Source organism: Antechinus flavipes, chromosome 2, assembly GCF_016432865.1.
Source record: "Antechinus flavipes isolate AdamAnt ecotype Samford, QLD, Australia chromosome 2, AdamAnt_v2, whole genome shotgun sequence".
Taxonomy (NCBI): Eukaryota; Metazoa; Chordata; class Mammalia; order Dasyuromorphia; family Dasyuridae; genus Antechinus; species Antechinus flavipes.
The window spans coordinates 606,951,085-606,978,547 of NC_067399.1; the positions used below are offsets into that span (position 1 = coordinate 606,951,085).

The window sequence follows — 27,463 nt, forward strand, 5'->3', positions numbered from 1 at the left end:
TGAAGACACATCAAAAAAAATTTTTCTTTAGAATTGTCCATAATGTTGTTTAGGAAACAAAATCCCAAATATAAAAGGTATACTATTAATTTTATGAGAAAGATCTTGCCTATGTGACTGATTTGCAGGTGTAGAAAGGGGACCATTTTTCAATCTCTTTACATATTTTTCTTAAATCAATTCTTAAAATAGCTACCTTTCCTGAAAACACAATTTTATTTCAAGTTCATATTGTAATTACATCTAAAAGAAATGATGCTACTCCAGTTCTTTATATCTGAATAGTTATCCATTGTTATTTCATGGAACATTGATAAGATCCCAAATATCTGTGAAGAAATACAGTTCTTTAGCTACTCACATATATGAAGTGATCGTTTCAATATATACAGTATATCAAAATGTATTGCAACATATTCATTTGTCATATGAAACAGGCTTCAAATCCTGTTGTTTTGAGTTGAGACATTGTTCACAAGGCAAAGATACAAGATCTGCATTTGTAGTGTCCCAGGTAACATTCATTGAAATTCCACATGGATTGACCAACCTTTCTAAAAAATTTTAAAATAGGAGCCAACCTCTTCCACCTATCTCTCACCCTCCAATTAAGTATCCTTAGGTTTTTTTAAAAGCAAAAAAATATTGACTAATTGTGGATTTTTGCCCTTATTGACTTTTATGTGATTGGCAATAGTGGCTTCTAGTGAACTTTTAAAACAAACTCTTTTTGCTGGTCCCCTTGATTTACTTTCTAAATTTTCTTACCATTTTTTTCTCAATTCTATCATAACCTTATTGGTAATCTGTGGATAAAATGATCAGTTCTTCAATGTTAAAGCCTTTGAAATCATCTTTAGATTCTGGAGGAAAATCTTTTGGAAAATAATTTGTGTTTGTCTCCTATTCTTTTTTCTTTTTGCTGAGGCAATTGGGGTTAATGAGTTGCCCAGGGTAACACAGCTAGGAAGTGTTAAGTGCTTGAGACCAGATTTGAACTCAGATCTGCCTGACTTCAGGGCTGGTGCTCTATCCACTGTACCACCTAGCTTCTCCTTGTCTCCTATTTTCTGAATGCGTATCACAACATTATAGTATCTTGAATATCTCCCTACTGATCTGCTGGGTGATGAGAGATTATTCAGCAATAAGAGTCAGTTAAGTTGCCTTCTGCCTAGACATCCTTGTCAAGCCTTCTGATGTGGAGGTAGGAAGTGACTCTTAGGAAAGAGCCAAAGGATGACAATTATTACACTCAGTGCTTGCTCCTAGGATGGAAGCCAGCAGTGCTGGGGTTTGTGAGTAGGTGGTGTATATTCTAGTTGAGATCCAAGGAATAACCATCTTCCTCATCTACCTTTTTCTACTTCTTATGGTAAACTTAATCGGAAGACATGAAATACATGAGGAAGCTTAGATGTGTTGTAGTCTCTATTGTTAGAGGAAGTATCACATCAATGTGATCACAGATTTATTTGAGAATTTAAATGCCAATTAGAAAGCTCTAAAATTGTCTTTTTTGATACATGATCTTGCAACTGTAGTACCAACACATATTGGAAGAGGCTCAATAAAAAATGTAAATTTTATAATTGTATCTGATGACTTTAAAGTAAAATAAAGCTAAAAAAAATTAGATCATTTCTAAAACCTTTCACAAGAAGCAAACAAAATTTCAGAAAGGAATGAGAAATAGATACTTAAAAGTAAAACCAAAATAGAAATGTTTAAAACTAAAAGTGATCTGAAAAAATAGATTTCTGAAAAGTATTGGTTAAATATCAGACTACAGTAGAAATATAAATCTGAATCACTTCTAGAGTAGATTAAACCTAAAAACTAACTCAGTTTTCATTCACAAATTAATTAAAACAGTGCTTTTACCAACTTATATTTAGAGAAATTTAGAAAGGGAAAGATTTAGAAGTTCTTGGGAAACAATAGTCAAAAAAAGTGAAGATCCCTAAAGTTTGCTTATTTGTCAACTTTTTAACTCCTTCCCAGATTGTCCTACTTTGATTCCTGCCTCATGTTGCCTTTAAGCCAAACTGAATTTTCTTTCTGTTTTCTCCTGACTTAAGTGATTTGCAGGCAATTTCAGATTTGCATTTTAATTATCTACCTCTGTACTTGCTGATTCTGAGAGGTATCCATATATCATAAAACTTTAGCTTAAAACTCAAATGGCCACCAGTCTATACATAAAAGTCCCTAACTGCCTGCATATTTACTTTTGTTTTAAAATGTAATATTTTCTATGTTTTATTTTATTTTTATTTTGTTAATATTTTTACATTTTAATCTGATTTGTACCTCAGTTGGGAATGTTTTGGGTGAAATGTGACCTAATGGCAATGTATTTAACACTTCTACGTAACAAAGATAAAAATAAAAATAGATTAGCTTTGATCCTATGTATTTTCATCTGTATAAATAGATGGAATATGTGTGAGGACTGAGAAATTTTAGACTTAGGTGTATCTAGTTTTTGTTCAGCCATTGTTCTTGCTAACTTTAGTGTAGCATAAATTTTCCTGTGTCATTCAACATAAGGAATCAGATCTTTCATTTTCTAGATAACTTATAGATCTGGATTTCTAGATTTTAAGTAATTTTATAGTAATTTTATAACAACTTTGGCTAAAGAACCTACTAATATAGTTAAATATACTTTTTATTGTTTGGTTAACATAATTTATTATCATTAGTATCTAATCATTTATTTGCGACTTTGAGCAATTAGTTCACTTATTGCTTCTGGATTTAAATAGACAAAGCGTCTCAATGCTTTAAGAAATATTCTAATAGCAGCCATTATTCTACACTTGTAATACAACAAATTAAGATTGTGTAATAGCACCTAATGTTAGAAGGAATCTTAGAGACCATTTAGTCCAGTTAGCATCATTTTCAAATGAGAAAGTTATTTGCCCAGGAACACACAAGTAGAGAGTAATAAGCCTATTAATCAAATTCAAGCTTTCGGACTCCACTTTCAATATTCTTTTCATTGTACCATGCCTATCTAGGAGTAGTGCTAGAGAGAAAGAATAATTAACTTGGAGTCATAAATTCTTGTAGAATTATAGCTTTGGAAGTAACCCTTGACGTCACTAGGTCCTACTCCTATTTTTAAAACTTTTGAGTTCTAGATTCTTTCCCTAATCCCCAAACATTTCTGTAAAAGTCATGTTGTAAAAGAAAACAGATCTGCCACCTCAAAAAAAAAAACCCAACAAAATCCTCAAGAAAAATAAAATGCTTCCATCTATGTTGAGACACAATCAATTATTGGATATACATATGATTTTTTATCATAAGTTCTTCAGAATAGCTGTGAATCATTATACTGCTGAAAATAGTAAAGTCATTTACAGCTGGTTATCTCAGAACATTGCTAATACTTTGTACACAATACATTTTACTTTGCTTGAGTTTGTGGAGGACTTTCCAGATTTTTCTGAGAGCATCCTACTCCTCATTTCCCATAGAACAATAATATAACGTCATAGTCACATATCATAATTTATTTCGCCATTCCCCAATTGATGGACATTCCCTCCATTTCCAATTTTTTGCCCTGAGAAGTGAGGTGCTATAAATAGTTTTTGTATGGAAAGGTCCTTTTCCTTTTTTTTTTAAATCTCTTTTGGTATTTATGCCTAATAGTAGTATCATTAGGTCAAAGGATATGCGTGAATTTATAGCCCTTTTGGCATAGATAATATCTTTTAATCATTTATCAGTTGATAACCCCTGATTTTATAGCTAAGAATACTGTGCCCCATAGAACCTAAGCAATTTATCCATAGACACAAAAGTAGTAAATAATTAGTGACAAAATTAGAATTTGGTATCATGTCCTCTGAATTTAAATTCAGCACTCTTTACCCTGTAATTTTCCACAATGTTAAAAAAACTTGCCATTACATAAAAAGTATTATGTTGATTCTTATAGAATTGATTTTAAAAGTTTGTTTTTGAAATCAGTGTAACATGAAAATATGCATTGATTTGTCTATATTCTGTGTTAGAAAAATGAGGAATTATTTTGACACCTTACATAATGATGGAATTTATGATTTTTTAATATCTGAAAAATTATGTAAATCTTCAAAAGTGGTCAAGATTATTGCTTCTTTTAGAAGTGTTCAGTCTCCTTAATAAAGATTACTTTTTGCAGATATCTATAATGCGTGACCAAGAGAAATTACTGAGGAATAAAGTTAATGAACTTGAGAAAATTAAAAACCAGTTTTCCCAGGAATTAGATATCAAACAGCGAACCATCCAACAGCTTAAGGTAATGTGTTTCTTTTAATTAATTTCTTTTGGTTATAGTTTAATGTTTGGTAAAATGGAGAAGCAAATTATTTCAGGTTTTTTTTTTTTTAGCTTCATTTTGGAAAAGAAAATTTGCTTATTTTAATTTAATGGTGTTTAGCTTTCATTACAAAGGAAGCTTTGAATTTAGTTAATTCAATTCAATTTGATAAACATTTATTAAATTCTTATTATATGCATATTGGTGTAGTTTGATCTTGGAAGTAGATACAAAATTAAATAAAATGTGTTATCTTATGGAGTGTAGTTGGGGGATGTGACATATATGCAGACAGCTATTATAAAGGCAAACAGACCTTTGTGAGGAGTGATAGGGCAGATTGAGGGATCTGGGATATATTTGTGAAGGTGATAGGATTTAAATTGGGTTTTTAAGATGGATCAAAATTCATCAAGGAAGTAGAGAAAGAAAAGACATTTCATACACAGAATGATGTGAGTGAGGAATGGAAAACCAGGAGCTGAAGACTTCCCTTTGATTAAAGCCTACTGCAGAGGGAGTAGCATGGAGTAAGTTTGCATTGTTTTTGTCCCAGGTTATACAGGACCTTGGATGGCAGGCAGTGGAATTTGTATTTTACATAAAGACAGTAGGTAGCACTAAGCATTTTTGAGCAAAGAAATGACTTATCCAAATTTTGATTTAAGGAAGATCAGTAGTGGTGTGATGGCTGGACCAGAAGAGGAAGATATTGAGACAGAATGACTCTTTTTAAGAGGCTATTAGAATAATTTGGTGAAGTGGTAATGAAGGCTTTTATTATAGTGGTAGATGTAGTCAGTACCACCACAGAGTATCATATACTTCAGAGAGTTTTTATAGGAGAAGGATTGAAAAAAGGTGTTTGATTTGACTATTTGAGAAAGAAGTTTCAGTAGGAATCAAAATTTGATTGCAAGGGTTTGACAAAAGAGTAGGCAGACACTAAAAATTTTAAGAAGTTTGGCTGCGAAGAGAAGGAAAGAATTGGGATAGTAGCTGAATGGAGAATAGAATGATCAGGAATCTTTCTTAGGAATGAGGAAACCTGAACTTGTGAAGGAAGATGGGAAGGAAGCTGTGGGAAAAGAGAATTTGAAGATGGCTGAGAAGGGATGATTACGGGAATAAAGTCTGAGGAGTTTTGGGAGGATTGTAATTAAGAGTGTAGTTAGAGGGATTAGTGTTAGTAAATGGGAAGAGGGTGGATGTTGCTGCTGCTGAGAAATCAACAGAAGGGTCTGTGTATTTAGCGTGTAATCTTGTGAGGAAAGAAGAAACTGTTGGGAATAATTCCTATGAGGAAGGAGAGAGGAAATCCAACAATTAGAGTAAGAGGATGACCAGGCAACAGTGAGAGCCCAGTTTATGCTCCATAAATTTATTCTGGGTTACATTAGCTTCATTTTTATGACCTCTCCTAGTGCTATTTAGCATCCTGGGAGCAGGAATAGTTGCAGATTATTCAGCTGGAAACAGATATTGAAAATAGGCAAGGTAGTAACAAGTGAATTATTAGAACATACGGGGGGGTAAAGAGAATGAAGAAAAAATGAAACTGCTTTTGCCCTCATTGAACTTACATTCAATTAGGAGAAAACAATGTACATAGAAAATTAGATACAACTATATCTTTCTATCTTTCTATATCTCCATCTATCTAGTAATATAAAGTGACAGATTATGGTAATCAGGGTCAGCTTTTTATGAGAGGGGATACTTAGGAGGAAATCAGTGATTTTTTTTTTTTTAAGCAGAAATAAGAACATGTACTAGTCATGTATGGTATACAGGGAACAGCAAGCAACTAGCCCAGTGGGATTAGAGTATATGAGCAAAGCAATGTGCAGTAAGGCTTCAAAAACTTCATAAAAGAAAGTTTGTATTTTATCATAGAGGCAACAGGGAGCCACTAGAATTTTTTGAGCATGGGTTCATCAGATTTGTGTTTTGATAGTATCTATTGGTACCTGGTTGGAGGATGGATTGGAGAAGGGAGAGACTTGAGGCAGTGAGATCGTTTTTAGGCAGCTGTGATTGTTTGGGTTGAGGCATGGGGTCATAACAAAGGAGATGGTTATATGAGCAGAGAGGAGATCATTGATTTCAGGTATATTATGGGAGTAGACTGAATAACATTTGGCAATAAGTGCTTGTGAGGAATGAATAAAGGATGACTTCTAGATTATGAATCAGAGTTCCTAGAAATTGTAATACTTTGTTATAAAGGGTTACAGTCAATGGGGTAACTGCATAATGTATAAGACCCTTAGCCCAGAGGGAACCTGCTAACAATGTCTGGTTTGGCTCCCCATCTCCCCTAAAGACTCTCGGCCTTCCTGAGAAGTCAGGGGGCAGTGACAACCTGTATAGAGATTGAAGCAGAGTATAGAAGGTGGAAGAGTGATGATACCAGGTGGCAAACTACATAGCAAGTTGTTTACGTGGTCTTACATTATTGGAGTTGTTTTTGTTACATTATAAAAAGGGGAAAGCCCTTGAAATAAACAGACTCCATTTCCTCACCCTCCCCAGGAGTCCTGCCTCATCACTTCTCCACTAGGAAGGTATATTTAATCACCCCAGCTTGGGGGCCCTAGAAAGCAGGACACAACACTTTGCTACTAAGGATAAACTTTTTTGAAGTACTTACTTAGCTTTTTTTTTTTTTTTTTAACATTACTTTTTATAATTTTTATTTTGTAAATCTTGTGTTTAAACTTTGAACATTTATCCATTGATAAATTGTATAAGTATAAAAGTTTAGAAAATTTTCTGACATTTACAAAAATTATTTATCTTCTTATTTATCTTCTTTCCATTTTGTTGTTTTTTTTTTTTAAATATAAATTTCATTGCCTTGTGTCCAGTAATTAGAGCTATCATCCTTATTCCTAAAAACTTTTGTGGCTTTAGTATTTCAGAGTTTATCTCTTTCCTGGGAAAACTGGAAAGCAGTTTGGTAGAAACTAGGTATAGACCAACATCTCTCACACTATCTACTAAGATGAGGTTAAAATGTGTGAAGTGGCAGTTTTTAGAAGAAAAAATTCAAAACTAAAATCATACTTAAAATTGTTTTAAATTACTATTAATTAAAGAAATGCAAATTAAAACAACTCTGAGGTACCCCGCTCATACATATCATATTGATTAATTTTGGTGGGGATTTTGGAAAATTGGGACACTAAGTCATTGTTGGAATTGATTCAACCATTCTGGGGAGCAGTTTATAGCTGTACTCAAAGGGATATAAAACTGTGGTTTTTTGATTTTGACTCAGCAAAACCATTACTAGGTATATACACCAAAAAGATTTAAAAAAAAAAAAAAGGAAAAGGACCTATATGTACAAAGGCCTCATTCAGTATTCAGTGTTCAGTGTTAGAGAGCACTGCCTGGACTTTGAGTTAGAAGTTTCCTTCGGACACTAACTAGTCAACCATTGTATTAGACATTTAACCTCTCTATCTTAGTTCACTTATCAAATGCAGTAATAATGCCTTAATATCCACTGTTTGTGAGGATCAGATTAAGATGGTAAAGCGCTGTATAAATTTTAAAATGTCATATAAAAATCATTTGTTATTTCATATCTTCCTTGGCAGATAGATCCTTGCTCTTTTTTTTGTTCTTTGTGACCTTGGATACGACTGGGTCTTAGTTTTTTTTTTTTTTTTTTTTTGTAAAATGAGGAGGACTAGATCATCTCTAAAGACTCTTCCAGTTCCAAACTTATGTTCTTATGATCCCTGGACGTGTTTTGTTGTTTAGAGATTTTCTCTCATTTCTTTTGTTTTTGGTGTGATTGACATGAAGCAGGTTAGGGATGTGCTATAGCTAACTCTTCATTCCTTTTCTCATAAGCTCTAAAACTATTTCTAAATTGCTGGGTCGGTGACAAATAAGCTTAGATCACATTTTATTTTGACAAAGATGTCATATATTTTCCCTCCTAAACATCACTGAATATCACTTACCATCTTTTAACATTTATTTCTGAATTTGTGGGTTCTCCTTGATCTTGCCTCTTACATTTGTTTTGGATCAAGAAAGAGGAAAAAAACATGGTGTTTATTGAATCTAGTAGTTATAGAAGTAAAGGGAGAATTTGTGTTTTGATTGTTCTTTTTCTGTAAGGTAAGAGCAACTTTGGAATTTAAGTCTGGCACTACCCTAGACATTGCAAATTAGAAATCCCATAAATGTTTTCTTATTTTCCAGTTTCTAAAGTTTGAGGTATAAATTTACTAATGTAGTTTCGTTAAATTTTTCAGGAACAGCTGAATAATCAGAATACTGAAGAAGTTATTCAACAATATCAAAACATATGTAAAGGTAAGAACTAAAAACTTTGTATAATAAAATGGGGCAAAATGTGTTCTATTGAATTTGTTTTGAAATATCTTCAAAATTCTTAAGTGAAGTGGAATTGGTAGTGCTTATTTTTGCAAAATGGAAAACGGGTAACTAGGTTTTATTTATTTCTCATTTTTTACATTCTCTTTGGATAAATAGTAGCATGAATTGCATATGTTATAAAGACAGAAGACTGGATTCTTGCTAATGTGTTTCTTTTCACAAAGTAAAGTATTTTACAAAATTAGTTTAAAGGTTATGTGTAGTGAACTCTTTCCATATGTGGTTGTGTATCTTTAAAAAAAATTACATGCTTTTTCTAAAGGAAAGTATTTATTTGGGGGGAAGGAGAGGGAAGTGTAACTTCATTCTTTTAAAACTGCTTTTATATTAAATCCTTGTGGCAAATTAGTTAATAAGTATTAAGTGCCTAGTATGTGTCTCAAGCCCAATGCAAGGCACTGGTGATAAAACCACAAAAAAAACCAAACCAAACCAAACCAAACAATTTTTATTGTTGTTGTTTAGTCATTTCCAATTGTGTCTGACTCTTTATGATCCTATTTGAAATTTTCTAGACAGAGAGACTGGAATAGTTTGCCATTTCCTTCTCCAGATCATTTTATAGGTAAGGAAATTGAGGCAGACAGAGTTAATGGATTTTCCCAGGGGCTGGATTTGAACTCATGAAAATGAGTCTTCTTGATTCCAAGCCCAATGCTTTAACCACTGTACCACTTAGTTGTCCAACAAAATAATCCTTATTCACAAAAAGCTTTTATTTTAATGGAGAAACAGACAAATATTCATAAAAATGTATAAAACATAAATACAAAGTTAGTAAATAGAAATACATGCATATACATTAAATACAAAATAGTTTAGGAGAAAGTTCACTGGCAATTGGAGGATCAGGAAGCTTTGGGGAAACATCATGCTTAAGCTGTGTCTTAAAGGAAGAGGAAAGCAGAAGTTGAGTAAATTCATTTTAATCATGATGGCCAATGCAAAAGCATGGAGATGGGAACAAGTTCTCTTAGCATGTGGTGTTACAAAAACTCAAGTAACATTTTTCTGACCCCCTACTTGTGTTTAAGGAGCAGAGAGAGACAGTTTGGCTGGATTGCAAAATATAGGGAATAATGTCCAGTGAGGTTGGGATCAGATTATGTTGAACTTTAAAGACTAAAAAGAGAAGTTTATATTTTATTTTAAAGGCAATAAGAAGCCACTGGAATTGGTTGAATAGGGAAATTACATGGTTAGATGTGTGCTTAAAGAAAATCACTCAGGCATCAACCTGAGTTTTGAGAAGTTCAAGGCTGGGAGACCAGTAAGGAGGCTATTGTTGTCAACCAGGAATCAGCAAAATACTGCTTGAGTTTTTTTTGACACTAGTGTGCTAAGAGAGATTTTTGCATTTTTAAAAATAAACTTTTATCATAATTAATAAATACGTTTAAAATGATTGTACATTATAACATGATTGCTTTCTGTCTTGGGAATGGGGGAAGGAAGGAAAGAAGAGAGAAAAATTTGTAACTCAAAATCTTACAAAAGTAAATGTTGAAAACTATCTTTATATGTAAATGGGGGGATTCTAATAAGTGGGAAAAAATAAAGTTATTGTATTTAAAAATGTTTTTTTAATAAAATCATTCTTAGCTTGTGGACCATGCAAAAATGGGCACTATCCAAATTTGTCCGATGTGCTTCTTGATGTAGGAGAAAAGTGGAGAGGATGTGAATTAAAGTAGAAGCTATGTAAATAGAGTCAATCAGTAGGATTTGAGAGATATTGTAAAGGTAGAAATGGCAAGAGTTGGCAACTGATCGGATATGTAGTTTGCAAAATAGTGAGAAGTCCAAGATAATGCCTAGATTACCAGCCTGATAGACTAGAAAATGGTTTGGTGCTACCTTGGACAAAAATAGGAAAGCTTGAAAGAGGTAAGGTTTGGACAAGGAAGGTAATAAATTCAGTTTGGGAGTTGTCAAGCTTAATATGTTTGGGAACGGTCCAGTTTGAAATGTCCAATGGGTAGTTATTAATGTTTGACTGAGACTTTCAAAGAGACTGGGATAGATGCATATAGTTATGTATCATATGTACAAAGATAATAGTTAGACCCTTGGGAGCTGTGGAGATTGCCAAAAGGGGAAATACAGATGGAGGAGAAAAAAAGGCCTAGGATAAAATCTTGAGAAACACTCACAATTAGGGAGGGTGATATTGATGATATTGCAAAGGTGATTGAGAAAAATCAGCCAGACAGGTAAGAAAGCCAGAGAGGAAAGAGTATCCAGAAGGAAAAAGTATTTGCAGTACTAATTAACCTCTGCAAAGATAATGAGAGGGCTAAGGACTAAGAAAAGACATTCAGTTTTGACAATTAATGAAATCATTGATAGCTTTAGAGGGAAGATTCATTTGAATGATGAGGCTGGAAAGCTGATGGCTTCAATGGAATAAATATACAACTTCTCCAGGTGTTTATTTAGAAGAATAATTCTCATGTATAACTCTTAGCATATTTATTAAACTCAGCAATGTAATTTCTTCTTAAAAGTTCAAATACAGCATTTCATGTATACATTGTGGTTACAAAGTCATATGTTGAAACAGGAAGATCTAGTTCAAAATTGTCTCATTTTCCCCTCTTTAACAACATAAAATCAATTTTTATAACATTTGCTACCATGATCCAGACAAAAGTATTTAACAAAAAAAAAATAATATTAATTGATCAGTAATCTTTATTATTCTTTGCATTGATTTTTGTATAACTTTGGGTCTTTTAAAATATTCTGCTATATGTTCTTTTACATAAAAATGGAAGTAAGAATAGTTGCTTATCTATGTAGTTATGTTATTTGTATAAATGTAAATGAAATTTATATTTTTAAAAGTTTGTTTTAGTTCATCTAGATGACTTTTTTATTAGTCAAAGCCTTAATTTTGGATTGAGCCTGTGTTTAGGTACCACAAATGAGTCCTGTTAAAATTATTGAAAACTTGTTTATAAAAGTGAAGGTTGTTAGAAATGCTGCTTAATAAAACTTTATCTTAAGTCCCAGTGTTAAAGAGTTTTGAATATGTTTTAAGTGTATTTCAATGTGTTACCTTTATAGTATCTCTCAGTTGTGAAGGGCTAAAGGGAAATGGAATACTTAGAATGGTAATGATATTTGAAATGAATTTGTGAAAAATTCCAGATCTGGATGTTAAAGAGAAAATAATTGAAGGAATGCGAGCAACAATGGAAGAACAGGAGCAAACTCAAGTAGAAATGGAAGAAATGCTTGAGTCTAGATCAGAAGAAGTTGTGAAACTGACTTCTGGTAAAAAAAAAATAATAATAACAATAACAGTATATCTATCCATCTATCTGTCTGTCTGTTTATCTATATCTGTCTGTCAATCCATCCATCTACTATCATCTGTCTATCTGTCCATCTATTTATCAGTTAATATCTATCTGTTCATCTATCAACCTATCTCTACCTAGAATGATTTGAAATATCTCAGATTTAAAGCTTTGATTTTCCTGTTTCTTCTAAAATTGCCTTTTCTACTTTTATAAATATTATAGTGTTATATATGTGTATATATAAATACAAAAGATAGCATAAACTTGCGTAGATAAAATTGGAGGACTTAGAAGGAATTTGGACACAGAATCCCAACATTTGAAAGTTGGAGTAGACCTCAATGGCCCATACATGATATACTCAATAAGTGATTTTTCAGCCTTTGCTAGAAAACTTAGCACTTCTTGAGGCATTTGATTATATTTGTGGTTAGCTCTAATTATTAGGAAATTTCTTGGTAATTTCTACCTCATTTCTTCTGGTGTTCTCTGGGATGAGGTTAAAAGAAGTCTAGTTTCTTCTTCAAAAGAACCATCATGGACCCTCTGAATATTCTCTTCTTCAGGCTAAACATGTCCTTTTTCTTAAGTTGAACCTCATATGTTAAGTTCTTCAGGCCCTTCATTATCCTGGTCTCATTCCTCTGGACACTCTTCACTTTATCAATTTCTTTGATAAACACTGGTGCCCAAGACAGTACTCCCAATGAAATCTGACAAAGATGGGGAGCATAGTGGGACTTTCCCACTCTTGGATGCTCTGACCTTTTGTGCAGCCCAAGATCCTACTAGGTTTTTTAGCCATCACGTCACACTTCCTGACTCATGTTACTTTTGAAGTGTTCAAAAAACACTCAAATCTTTTTTAGAAAAATTGCCATTCCCTCTAATTTGTAAAGTTAATTTTTGTGTGTGCCAAGTACCAGACTTGACATTTACCCTTATTGAATTTTATGTTACTAGAATCAGTCTCATATTCTATTTTTATCAAGAACCAAGGTTGAAAAATCTCAGCCACTATGGAGAGTAGGAAAAATTGTGTGGTGAATCACTTGTGTTGAGTATTTCTGCCACATCTCGAGCTTGTTTTGCAGAATAGTTGAGAATACCATAGATTAGTAAACTACTAAGGCTCACCTTTCTCCCTGCTCATAGTCTTACATCTTAGCAGTACTCCAGATGTTATATCCTTAGACATCCTGTCCAGTCTCTCAGCATCATCAGTAAGTCTGTTGGGGACATGAAGTAGTTATATAGGCACATTACTACATTCAGTGATAAGTAATAATGATTCTATAAGATAGCCATATGGAGGAATGGACAGAAGAATGTCCTAGGAGCCAAGATGATGTGTGATCAGGTCCTGCCTCTGATATATACTAGTCAAATACATATTAGAGTATGGGCAAGCCACAACTTTTCAGCGTGCTAAAATAAATTGCTGATTTACATGGTAGGGGGGTTTTCCTGCATGGAGTTCCCTTATAATTCTCAAATCAGAGTATGGACCAAAACACAAGTGAAAATAAATGTACACACCTGTATGGCATTTTATGTTTGTCAATCTTTTTTTTTCTCATGTCCCATTTTCTCTTGGTCTACTTATGTTTATCACTAGAGTTGGAAAAATGGAAGAAAAAATACAAGAATCTGGACTCTGAAATCAGTCAGCAGGAGCTACAAAACTCAGATCAAAGTGATAAGGCTAACACAGATATACTCAATGAAAAGCTCAATCAGTTACAAGAAGAATTACAGGTAATATTATCTTTATTTGATCTTTATTTCTAATTATATGTTAATACAATAGATTAGTAAACTTAAGATGGCTGAGTTAATGAATCACTTGCAATCTATTAAAACCCAGAAGTAAGAAGTATGTAAAAAATATATATATATGTTACATGTAACATAAGTTACATGCATATTGCATTTATAAATGCACATAAAACACATATACACACATATATACATATGACTGTATATGTGGGAAAGCTAAAAACTTTAGGTTTTTCCTAAAACAAACTTTGTGTCATGAAAATCAAATTTGTAGCAACTAAGTCATTGCCTTCTGTAATCTGAGATTCTGTTCCTTTAATGAATAATGGTGAACTTCTATTTCAGTATTGGGCTACACATTCCTTTTGATTTTTAACTATTTTTTAAAAATTAAAAATTAAGAATTTCTCTAGGGAAATTGGGTTGACAAAATGATATTTAAGAAAAGTGAATTTCTCTTATTAATGTCATTTTTATTTTTTGAAAGTAGAAATGCTGCAACAGGGCCTTAATACTAGATGATTAATTCCTTTCATGAGATTTACCAAATGTTATATCAATTCAATGGCTCTCCTTTTAAAATGTCATCTTAAAAGTTTTGGACTATTAGTTGAATTAGATGTCTAGCATCCTTTCCAATACTGATGTTCTTCAGTTCAATATTATGTCAGGCATGTATCTTTTAGAATACTTTTGTACTTAACATTCCTAAATTAAGGGATATTTGAATATTTTATGACTATAATCCCAACTAGAAGAGAAATCCAGAAGCATGTCCATTCTGCTTCTTCCAGGAAGCCTTTTTAATTTGCAGAATTATAGGCTTTGTTTTGAAAAGATCTTAAGTGAAGGAACTTTTTGCAAATCTGACCTGCATAAACTATTCTTAACAACTTTGCTCCCTTGATTTTTTTGTATATAGGAATCAGAACAGAAGCATCAAGATGACAGAAAGAAATGGTTGGAAGAAAAAACAATGCTTATCACTCAAGCAAAAGAAGCTGAAAACCATCGAAACAGAGAGATGAAAAAGTATGCTGAAGACCGAGCCCGTTGTTTACAGCTTCATAATGAAGTGGTAGGTGGGAGACTGAAAGAGGCTTGGCTTTCTTGGTTTTCCCTTTGCTGCAGCACCTGATACATTGCCTATTTTGCAAAAAGTATTTTCTCTGCCCACTCCTCAGATTCTCAGCTTTCCTCAGGCAGAGAGAAGCCCACATTCCCTCCTGGGGCAGGGGCCTCAGTCAGTCTTTTGAGACTAAGGCAAGGAAAGAAGAGGGTGGGATACTGCTCAGAAGAAAGCAAGAAGATAGGGATTCCCCTGCTATGGGGGACCCAGGGGACATGTTGATCAGGTAAACAGAACCAAACCAGAAGATGCCTGAAAAATGATAAAGAGATCATATGGTGTTGGCGAATAACAAATATGGCCAGAAATTTGTCCATGCTATCAAACACAGCTTTTCATCCTCTTTGATAGCTTCATGCTGTTAGTTGTACAGTGACTATTATAAAATAGAAAAAATAGACAAGAAAAACACCAATTTGCTGTGTATGTTTAGGATTCTCCTTGGGAAGAATTTTCTCTAATACAAATTCTTCTGTTCTCAAACCTGTGAGACAGTTTAATCCATTCAGGCTCTTCTTGTGGGTGCTAGATGCTGAAGAGGATACAAAGACCTTTAGGGAAAGGCAGTACTAGAGAAATGTGAGACACCACAAAAGTATATATCCACCATAGAATATTGGAGAGCCTTTATAAGCTCTATATAAGTCTATATTAGAGAGTCTTTAAAAGAAAGTGTTGGTTTTCACTTTGACTTGAGTTTCTTTCTTTCTTTCTTTTTTTTTTTTTAATAACTTTTTAATTGACAGAATCCATGCCAGGGTAATTTTTTACAGCATTATCCCTTGCACTCACTTCTGTTCCGATTTTTCCCCTCTCTCCCTCCATCCCCTCCCCCAGATGACAAGCAGTCCTATACATGTTAAATAGGTTACAATATATCCTAGATACAATATATATGTGTGTGCAGAACTGAACAGTTCTCTTGATGCACAGGAAGAGTTGGATTCAGAAGGTATAAATAATCTGGGAAGAAAAACAAAAATGCAAGCAGTTTATATTCATTTCCCAGTGTTCTTTCTTTGGGTGTAGCTGCTTCTTTCCTTGACTTGAGTTTCTAAGAATTGTTCACAGTACAGAACTCTTCCTACTGCCATGGTTGCCCTTGTAGGATTTGAACCACTACTGTATTTGAACAAGGCTCCAAGGTGATGGCCAAATATACTGACTTTATTTACAGTGTGGTAGGAAAAAGTAAAATTTGTGCAGATAAGGTGCTATGATCCTTCTTACTTGAGAAGAATTAAATAATCTTTCATTGTGGCTAAAGTTTTAGTGAGTGAGTAGAAAAGATAGAAAGTACAGTCCACTTATCTTTACGGGAAAAACATGTAGTCCATTGTTCACTTTTCTTTTACAATTTTAAAAGCAATTTTTCCTCCTTTTTCAAGTCCTTTGCTTTGTTAAATTTCTCCCATTGATTCTTGTTTTCATCTTCCTTGTGACGTGTATTATCTATTTGCTGATGACCTTTTTTGGTCAAAACTTAAACTGAAATTCTTTGGACCTGCCTGTTTGCTCAAATTATTTTTTTTAGCTCATTCTTTGAATGATATTGCTGTTATTGTAACCAACGTTCTGTTGTGCTCATTTCACTCTTCATTATTTCTTTTAACTCTTTCCATGTTTTTCTAAAATCAACCCACTCGTCATTAGTACTGTTCCATTACATTTCATGTATCACAACTTGTCTAGTTATTCCCCAATTGATGGACATCCTTTCTGTTCCCAATTCTTTGCCATCACAAAGAGATATAAATATTTTAAAACATACATTCTCTTCCTTTTTTTCTGAACCATGCCTAGTACTGATATTTCTGGGTTAGAGGGCATTCAGGGTTTTATAACTCTTTGGGGCCATAATTCCAGATTGGTCTCCAAAATGGGTGAATCAGTTTTACAATTCTAAAACAGTGTATTAGTGTCCCAATTTTTTCACATCTCCAATATTTGTCATTTGTTACTTCTGTCATTTTAGCCAATCTGATAGTTGTGAAATAATACCTCAGAATTGTTTTAATTTGCATTTCTCTGACCAATAATAATTATGAGCATTTTTATATGACTACATATAGCTTTTATTTCTTTGAAAAAACTAACTTCATATCCTTTGATCAATTGGGAAATGACTCAGTATTCTTATAAAATTCTCTGTATATTTGCAATATAACCTTTATCTGAGAAAATTGTTCATAAAAATAACAACTGATAGTCTTTCAGAAAAGGAAATAAGATTTTAACCTTGGTCCCAGAATAGCCAGAAAGTAATCATTGGAAGCAACTTCAAATGGAAAATCTCTGATTTATCCTCTGCTTTGATAACTTGGTAGTTATATTTAACATTTTGGTAGTTTTACTAGAAAGTTGTCTGGAGTTTTTCATCTTGATTATTAAAATGGTTTAACTCTTATTTCCTTCTCTCCTTGCCTCTTACTTAATAACTCTTTTTCCTTAATTGGTATAGTTACCTTTTTCTGCAGAAACCCATTCCTAGGCATTATGACAAAATTATGCTCTGTTTTGTGTTCTTACAGAATTATTTAGAACACTTGGAGAAATTAAGTGCTACTTGAGGTTGCACAGCCAATATATGGAAGATGTGAGATGTGCCCATGGGTTTTTTAAAATTCTGAGGCCAGGAGGGAAATATATTTCCTTTTCTGTTTTCTGGGATCCAGATTGGTTTTGATCATTTTCTCAGTTCTATTTTACTTGATCTGCATCAGGACATCCAAGTTCTCCCATGTTTCTCTGAATTTATCATATTCATTGCTCCTGAATCTTATTCTTCTTTTTCCTCACTTCTCCTTTCCTTCTTCCCTGCTTCTTCCACTCCTGTCTCCCTTTTTCTTCCCCTCCTTTTCCTTTACTTCCCTTCCTTCTCTCTTTCTTCTTCTCATCCTCTACTTGCTTTTTCCTCTCCTTTCCTTCTTTTTCTCCTTCCTGTCTTCTCACTTTCCTCCTCCTTCCTTCTCTTCTCTTGTTACCTTCTCTTATCCATGTCCCCTCTTCCCTCTTCTTCATCTTCTGTAATGTCATTGATGATGGAGCTCCTAATAAGGGGGTTACTTCTACCAATACAGGTTTACATTGTGTGTAGCCTTAGAGACTTGCCTGCTATTTTTGGAGATTAAGTGGTTTAGCTTGGATTACATAAGTAAAAGAAGATGGGATTTGATCTTATATTGTCTTCATTCCAAGGCTGACTCACTGTTCCCACAAGTTTTATGTATAACAGTTTATTCAGCAATATCCACTTCCTATCTCCCCTTCCCTCCAGTTTTTTATTTCCACAGAAAGTGCTGCTATAAAGATTTCATTTTTTTTAGAAAATGTGAATATAAAATTATTTAAATGAACTGCATGACAGGGAAAATAGTATTTATTTAGGTTCCCAGTGATTTGCACCCAACCTTGATAAAGGTAAACATTACCAATTTTAGATCATACACTAAACTTATTTAAAAGATCCTCTGTAAAATAAGGGGATTAAGATTTCAAACACAGTAATAACCAAAATTCTTTGATAAATTAACAAAAAGAAAAGTAGAACAGTGGAGCACACTAATCAGTATGATTTAAGAATAATCAAACAAAAAAATAGCCTACAGGTTCATAAAGAGCATAAGCTGTTGGTCAAAGGGTTACTTTTCTTTCTTTAGTAAGAACTGCTGGGAAAACTGGAATGTATAAATTAGGTTAATGATAATATGTATATATATATATATATGTTATATCATATATATGTTAAATTATAGATATATAAATGTATAAATTAAGACCAGCAGCTTACAATGTAACACAATAAATTCTGAATGACTGTTCAACCTAAGCAATAAAATAAATACATTAAACATGAATGGAAGAAGGGGGGAGGTGAGAAATAAATGGGACAGAGGATGGAAGGGCAGGGGGGGGCGGTGAGAAATAAATGGGGCAGAGGAAGTTCTTAACCAAAATATTAAAAGGAAAGATTGAAAATAGACAAAATTGATTATAAATTTTCATGAACAAAATCAACCCACCTATAATCAAAGAAAGTGCTGAGAACAGGGAAAATCTTTGCATCATTTATCTTTGATGGAAGGCTGAGATTAACACTCATAAACATATACACATATGTAAGTATACTATATACTCATATGTATTATAAATAAAACCAAGGACCATAGATGAGCAATAAAAAAAGTAAGGACAATTTTCAAAGAAATTGCCAATTCCTAACTACTGTATAATAGGAACATTCCAGATAACCCAAGAAAAATGAAAATTTAAAAATTAATGTGAACTTTCAAACCTCACATCCATCAAATTGTCAAAGAAGATAAAAGTTGGAAAATATCTTTTATTGGAGAGTTTTGGGGAACACTAACACATTATCAATGAAACCAGATGATACACACAGTGGCTTTGTGGTGGTTAAATTATTTCAGTTGTATCTGAGTCTGCATGATCTAATTTGAGGTTTCCTTGGCAGAGATACTAGAGCTGTTTGCCATTTCCTTCTCCAGTGCATTTTATAGATGAGGAAACAGATAGACAAGATTAAATGACTTTCCCAAAGCCATTCACAGATAGCAAGAGTCTGAGGTCAGGTTTGAACTCAGGAAGATGAGAATTTTTGACTAGAAACAGCATTCTTCACTGTGTTACTTAGTTGTCCCTCTACAGAGTCTCTACATTAATATAAATGAAAAAAGGACATGGAAGTTAAGCCCAACACTATGTAATTACTTGGAAAAAAAACAAAACAAAACATTTCCCTCTTCCTTGTTATGAGGGGAGGACTATACATACATGGAATGCTTTACACACTTCTTTACTGAGAAGAAGGAAGTGTGTTGTCTTACTAATTACCCAGTACTGGCCTTAATTTCCATGTTCTTTTCCATTACACTGCATTACTTTATAATCATTTTTGCCTCTTTCAGGGGGCAACTAGCTGCTGGCAGTGCTGTCAAGTAGAATACTATCTGTCCAATGTGCCTTCTTTTCCAACGCTGCTTTTGCTGAATCCTCCCCCTGCTTCCCTCCTTCACTGATTGTCTAAAATTGTAGGATCTTATTGTCTGATTGATTCTTTTGAATTCTATCTTCTCTTCCATTCACCATTCAAACTTAATTGTTTGAGAGTAGAAGACTTTGTCCCTCTACTAATGAATTTGAATCCAAGAAGTTTACAATATAGTTGGAGAATTTGATTCTTTACACTTTTTTTTTAATCTTAATAGAGTAAGTTTTAAGTCATAGAAATTTAAAGTTGGAAAAGACTTTAGAGAGTAGTGAATTAAAACCCTTATTTTATAGATTAAGAAATTTGATGCCCTAAGAGATGTCTTTGTCATTATTCATCTAATAAAAATTAAGATCCTACCTGATTACTAATGAATTTTTTTTAAACCTCTATACAATATTTGGTATTATTGACCATAGGGCTATAAACAAAACCACAAGGAGTTTTATACATTCAATTTGTATAACTCCATGGATGATATTTAAGATTCTTGGTTTTTAAAAAAATAATAATTCCATTTTCCATAACATTTGAAATTTATAAAGTAGTTTTCCAATTATACAACACTTCAGTATGGTAGATGGTGCCAAATATTAATAATTCAACAATATCCAAACTCCAAATAATGGATGAGGAAAAGTGTCAGAATAATCTGGTCATGACCCTCCCCTTTGTTCCTATCCTGACCCTAAAACCATACTCTATTTTTTTTAATTTTGATAATATTGATATTTCTTCATAATGAGCTATGAAATTTTAATATCGTGAACTTTTATCAGAAAATCAAAAGAGTTGCTTTGCTTTATTCAGTTTTTAGACTACATTGGAAAATTGGGACATTATTTTGTCTAAAACTTTAAAACATTGCCAAAAGTAGTCATTTAATGCATTATCTTGATGTTTTCACAGTGACAACATGCATAGGTGTGACCACATTATTTTATGTATCTTTTAGTAATAAAGATGGAGTTCATAATAAACATTTAACAGGAACCTTTTAATAAAATTTCTTCAAGTTATGATTATTATAGTGGTTTTTTTCCATGATTTTTCTTTCTTTCTTTTTTTTTTTTAAAAGGAAAGGCTTACTGCACAACTAGCAAATAAAGATAATGACCTACAGAAATGGCGAGAAGAAAGAGATCATTTGGTTTTGGCATTAGAAGTACAGCTCAAAACATTAATTTCCAGTAACATGCAAAAAGATGATGAAATTGAGCAACTAAAAAGGACCATATCAGAGGACTCCAAAAAGGTTACCTTTCTTTTCTTTTCTGTTTTTCTTCACCTTCACCAACAGGAATTGTTGGTTTATCTTTTAAAGTTTAAAAATTTTAAAAAGCTGAAGTTCATAGTACCATAAAGGTTTGAAATTTAGGTTTATATAGGAGAAAGAATGTTAGAATGGAAAGCAGACCATCCTAATTTTGATTTCATTGTAATTATAACTATCCATTCATGGGTTGTTTATAATTGTCAAATAAGATGTAAATGCATGTAAAAAGCTTTGTAATCTTAAAGTGCTGCATAAATGTGATCTATTATCTGTAAAAATTCATAGTTTGTGTTTCTTAATTCTGTAAATATAATATTTCATGTTCTGTAATTCTCCATTGTTTCCTGAGATTTTCTGCATATTCTTTGATCTTCCTGAGCTGTTGTTACTTGGGTTGTTGTATTTCTCATGGTGGGCATTATTCAGTCATTTTAAAAGTTTTTTTTTCCATATATTTTATTTTTATTACTTATAAGAATTAAATTTTATTTTTTCAATTGTTAAGCATTTATTTTTTTCTCCCTCCAGTTTCTTTCCTCTCCACTGCATTGATCAGTCTTAAACATTGTTCATTTTTTAAGTATGGATGTTATATTGTATAAATTACTCATTTACTTTGCTTGGCATCAGTTCTCATATATCTTCCCAGATTTCTCTAAAATTGTCGCTAATTTTTTTAGAAAGATGATATTTCTTGTTTCTCTTATATTATATTCATTGTCATTTCACTTTTAAAAAGTTTAAGGAATTAGAAGCAATCAAAACAGGCATTGATTTCTAGGATCTTGGCAGTAAAAGAGAAGAGATAAACTAAAGCACAGGGATGAAATGATCAAGAAAAAGTTTGAAAATCCCTTTTATTATTAAGCTTTGTTTTGACCTGATAGAAATGACACCATCTCTCTTTTTTTTTTAAAAAGCATTTTCTCCCTATACCTAAGTAAAGCTTCCTTATTGTAATTTTAACTGGTAGTACAGTGTTGTTTCCCTACTTTTCTAACTTAGCTTTTGTTAAAAGTATTCTTTATCAGCCATATTTGATGATATCACAGGTTAACATAGTCATCACAAGGTTACCATTTAGTTGTTTGGAATGGCAGATGGGAAGGGGAAAACTCCCTGTCCCCAATTCTAGTTGGTGGCAAGAACAACTTTTCTCCTATATATTGGGGTTCCTTTCTGTATTACAGCTTCATTTCTGTTTTACAGCTGGGTGTGCGGAGTATTCAGGGAGGGCCAGCACCTCTGCGTGAGGGTTTGCTGAACCCTTTCCAGGGCTGCTCCTCCCTCTTTGGAGCCATTGCACCTATGGCTCCAAAAAGCCACATCCAGGTAAAACCATCTTGGCAGATGGACTCTACCTGATGGGGGTAACCAACAGGACTTGCACCCTTCCGTGTGCCAGGGACTTGCCTAGCAAAATCGGGAGGCGAGAAAAGTTTGTCCCACGGGGGCTGAAGCCGGCACTGTGGAGCACCTGGGCCTTGGTCAGGTACTGAAGAGCCAAGGTCATCCACTTCATCCCATCTAGACATTTGTCTTGCCACTGAACCTGAATTCCTGGAAAAGGGAGGCTGATGACTTTGTGCAGTTCTGCTTCACATAAATCCACTTCCCATGTCAAGTCAAGACATCATCCATTAGATGGATCCTCTTCCAAAAGAAAGAGCATAAACTAGCAATGCCCTGAACTGGGCGTTCATAGAGTCATTCACTCTGATTAATCTTACCAGCTGCTTTGGGGTCAGATATTTCTGATCCAGGGGGATAGTGGACCTCTGCTGTTATTACCAGGGAGCTGTCATTCATCCATTTCCAGTCAATTTATACCCTTTAGAAGGACATTACAACCACCAGGCCTCTTCTGTTGATCCTTACTGGATAATCTTGCATCTGTGTTGGTTTCTATGGATTTTCTTTTTCATTCCCCAGAGGATCAGTATCTGCCACTTCCTTGGTTCTTTTCACTCTTTATTTTCAGAAAAAGTTTCATACTTGTTTATTATCTCCAAGGTCTTCCTTTCTTCCTTTGTTGGATGTTTTTCAACCTCCAACTTCATGATCAAGGTCAGACTCCATCTTCACCTTTTCAAATTCTTTTGGGTTTTTTTTTTCCACACTTAATCCCTTATAGCTTTTAAAGGCACTCCATTGTCCCAGTAACCTGCAGAATAGAGAGGTATTCTTCAATTCCCTTACTTTTTCTTTTAATCATATAGGTAAGGCAATTTGATATTTGCCTTAGTATAGTATATTTTGATATATGTAGTATAATTTGATGTTGATTTTGATCTTTGTTCTATGTTAATAGACTGATTAATGAGTTCTTTTAAACCATTTAGGGTGTAATCAATTCCACTTTTGACAAGTACTAAATAATATCATAGAAAATGAAATTGATTACACATAAATGTAAGGTTTCTTAACATTTATGTGTGTCCCAGATCCCAGAAGCCTATGGTTCCCTTTTGGAAATAATGTTTGTTGCCTGCATTCATAATTTAAAAGAAAAGCAAAATTTCAGAAGTTATTGAGAAGAAAAATGAAAGTTTTCTTATCTAAGTTCCCAAACACTCCCTTCCCAAATCTAACCAAAGATCATGGATCCTTTGTTAAGAACTCCTGCCATAATGTAAAAGAAATGAATGGTAAAAGATTTAAATATTTTATCTGAGTGTATTGGGGACTATTGACCCATTAGATCTAATTAGAAGTAAGGATAAAAAGGAGAAAATATAGGTTACAATTAAAACAACTTCACTCTGATGCAATAGTTAATGAAATTGTTTTGTATCTGGATAGGTTATTTGAGTTCTCTAGGGAAATATTCTACTTTTATTTTGAACTACCTTTTAGGACTTGCTTTTAAAATATGAAAGTGAAGGGAATTTGGCTTTATATAATTTTAAATATTTTTATGTGTAAAGATATCTCAACACAACTTACTTTTCAATTATTTTATGTTTAATCATGTTTTAAATACAGGATTATAAGCCTACAATTAAAGAATCGCAGACAATATTAGCCGACAAAGAAGACATTCAAAAGTTTAAAGAATTGAATTGTGAGAATTCTAATGCTTTGCAAGTAACACCTTTAACTACAGCTGATATAGAGATGAACACGGGGAAACAGTTGTCTCCTAACATACAGGTAAAATGGAATTGAAGTTTTTCAGTTTTTAGAACAGGTGTTTATTGAAATATAATTGAATAATGACCATAAAACACATCAGGTTATAATTTGAGATACATTTTGATGATGAGAATTTTATTGTATTTTTTCAATATAGCCTTAGTGTGACTATAAAGTAATGAAGTTGTTTTGTGGAAATCACTATTTTGCTGTAGCATCTTCCTTTTCTTCCTGTCAAATAACTGAATTTTAATTTTTATAGAACAGGTATACAGCAATTCAGGAATGGAATTAAAAATTATGTTTTTTTTTCCCCTAATCTCTTGTGATTTTGACACTTACTATAGTATCAATGTTGAAAATAACAGCAGTAATGAAAATTTTTACTTAGATAGTCACATCATGTTTTCATATGCTAGGTGGCACAGTGGTAACAGTGCTTGATTTGATGTCAGGAAGACTCCTTTTTCTTACTTCATATCTGACTCCAGATACTAGCTGTGAGATCCTGGGCAAGTTACCCTCTTTACCTCAGTTTCCTCTTCTTTAAAATGAGCTGGAAGAGGAAATGGCTAACCACTCCAGTTCCCACATGGAGTCATGAAGAGTCAGACATGACAAAAAATAGCTAAACAACAGTTTTGTTTTCACGGATACAATATTATCGTCACACATTTCTAGTCTGATAATAACTATTGATTATTTTTTTGAATGTAGAAAGTAATCTTGACACCCTTTTTTTTTTTTTTTTTGGAGGAATTAAATAATTCATTTATTTTTTCTGTCCTTTCTAACTAATTACCATCATAGCACACCACGCCACTTTAATACTTAACTCATACAAAGCCTAGTTTGAGTTGTGACTTGAATTTAGTAGACATGCATTAATCACCTACTATATGCCAGACACTGTGCTAAAAACTGAAGACATAAATAAGAAAAAGACAGCCTCTACCCTAAAGGGGCTTACAGTCTGATAGGGGAAGACAATCTATTAAAAAAACCTAAAAAGGAGAGTAGTGGTACTTCATGGTGTTCAGTGGATTTGAAAGCTACTTATATGGAAAATGGAGTTACTGGAAGGTTGTTAATCCTTCATAAAGGCTTTTGGAGGAATTCATTACTCCTCTATCAAGCCCTCCAATTAGAAGGGGAAGCAAGTAGAATGAGTTGAGAATGTGTTAGGCATCAAAATCTGAGTTGTTCTGCGTGGATGATGAGATTTTAGATTTTTCCTCTACACTTGAGAGAAAGATTTTTATATTTCTGGGAATATAGCAAGATATTATCATAATATCATTTACCCATAAACTGGGGAGTTAATAGCACATGACTTTGAAACTTTATCTTCACAATAGTGCATGAATATGCACGTTTGTGTGCATGTGTATGTTTATGAGGTATATACTGAAAAATAATTATACAAATTGATTTCCAAGAGTTAAAGATTTTTCATGTTGGGGTGGCTTGTTCATTGGTTTAACATTAAGGATGTCAGTTGAATAGTGTTTACATGGAGGAACAGAGTGAAACACAGTCTTCATGGAAGCAGATCCTGCAGGAATGATCAGAAGAGAGAAATGACTTATGAGATTATTATTGTCACCCAAATATGAGTTAATAGGACCCTAGGCTTAATTTAGCATGAAATAAAACAGAAGGGGGGAAAAATGGGAGACACAATAAAAATGGAATTTTGGCTTCATGGACTGGGAGAATAGCAACCGTGTGACTACATTGAAGAATTGGGGGAACATAAATGCTTCATCTGCACAGTTTAGTCCAATTTACAATTTTTTAAGAACCAGTTTGGGATTTATGTTCCATATCAAGAGTATTTAAAATATTTTTCAAAGTTTCATAGCTCATTTTTTGAGCCAGAACTCTATTCCCTGCCTTAAGGAAAAGGACAAACAAAATTTGGATAACAGCAAGTCTGGAAATGCTCTTCCTCCCACTTCTGACACAGTAAAGAGGGAGATGTCCTCAAAGCCTTGCCCAAGTGATGAGCTCTCTGTGGCCGAAATAGAGGTAGGTCTATTTTTGGATTACTAATGAATTTGATGGTGTTATCATCAGTGGTACTGATTTTCAAAAATTGTATTTTAAAACTTGATTTGACCAATACTTAAGTTAAATGTTTAACTGAAAATGTTTTATTTTCTATTGAGAGAATATTTAACCATTTGATATGATATTAAACTATTCTTACTGGACTAAAATCATAATTTTAGAAATTCCCAGTGGACATTAACCCCATCTTACTATCTTTATGTTATTCTTTGGGAATGGATAAGTCATATTTAATTCTTTTTAAAAAGCTTTTTTTTTTTTTAAATTCTGAACTTAACAGACACCAAAAACCATTTCAATATACAATATAGATCACAAAAAGAAAATTGTGTATAAAAGTGAAACTCCATTATGTAGTACTTTAAAAAAAATTATGTAACCAAACTTAGTATCTACAGAACTATCCTCTTGTCTGTACTTACTTCCGAACCACCCTAGAGGCATTCTATACCTTTTAAAATGTTTCAAACAACTTGCTCTTTTGTTCATTTGTTATTATCCTTCTCCCTCAATCCCTCCCCCAGAAAAAGGATAAAAAAAAATACATGCTTGCTTTTTTTGTTTGTTTTTGTCATTTTCCCTCCTTTTGATCTGATTTTTCTTGTGCAACATTATGATTGTGGAAATATGTATAGAAAAATTGCATATTTTTAACCTATTAGATTATTTGCTGTCTAAGGGAGAGAGAAAAAAAGGTTTTGCAAGGGCGAATGTTGAAAAATATCTACATATGTATTTAAAAAAAAAAAAAAGCTAAAAACAAAAGCAACCCAAGAGAGGTTAGATAACATTCCCGGGATCACACAGCTACTAAGTTTCTGAAACTGGATTTAAACTCAGTACTTCCTGACTCCAGGCCCAGAACTCTATTTGCTGCCCTCACCCAGCTGTTCTTAATAGGAAAAAAAAGTCTGGTTTTAATAAGGACAGGCTGCTTGGCTAGTGGCTGTAATGTTGGACTTGAAGTTAGGAATACTCCCTTCAATATTTATTGTGCTGTTTTGGA

General features: G+C 33.2%; 1 protein-coding gene across 1 annotated transcript in view; it reads left to right on the top strand.

Annotated features, from left to right (window-relative positions):
- The window catches only part of KIF20B (kinesin family member 20B), a 100,070-nt gene that overhangs the window by 51,801 nt on the left and 20,806 nt on the right, over positions 1-27,463 (top strand). The window contains exons 22-29 of the mRNA XM_051981620.1: positions 4,184-4,303; positions 8,602-8,662; positions 11,900-12,025; positions 13,673-13,812; positions 14,756-14,911; positions 21,052-21,228; positions 24,235-24,402; positions 26,287-26,415. Coding sequence (XP_051837580.1) covers positions 4,184-4,303; positions 8,602-8,662; positions 11,900-12,025; positions 13,673-13,812; positions 14,756-14,911; positions 21,052-21,228; positions 24,235-24,402; positions 26,287-26,415 — 1,077 coding nt within the window. The remainder of the gene's footprint in view (positions 1-4,183; positions 4,304-8,601; positions 8,663-11,899; positions 12,026-13,672; positions 13,813-14,755; positions 14,912-21,051; positions 21,229-24,234; positions 24,403-26,286; positions 26,416-27,463) is intronic.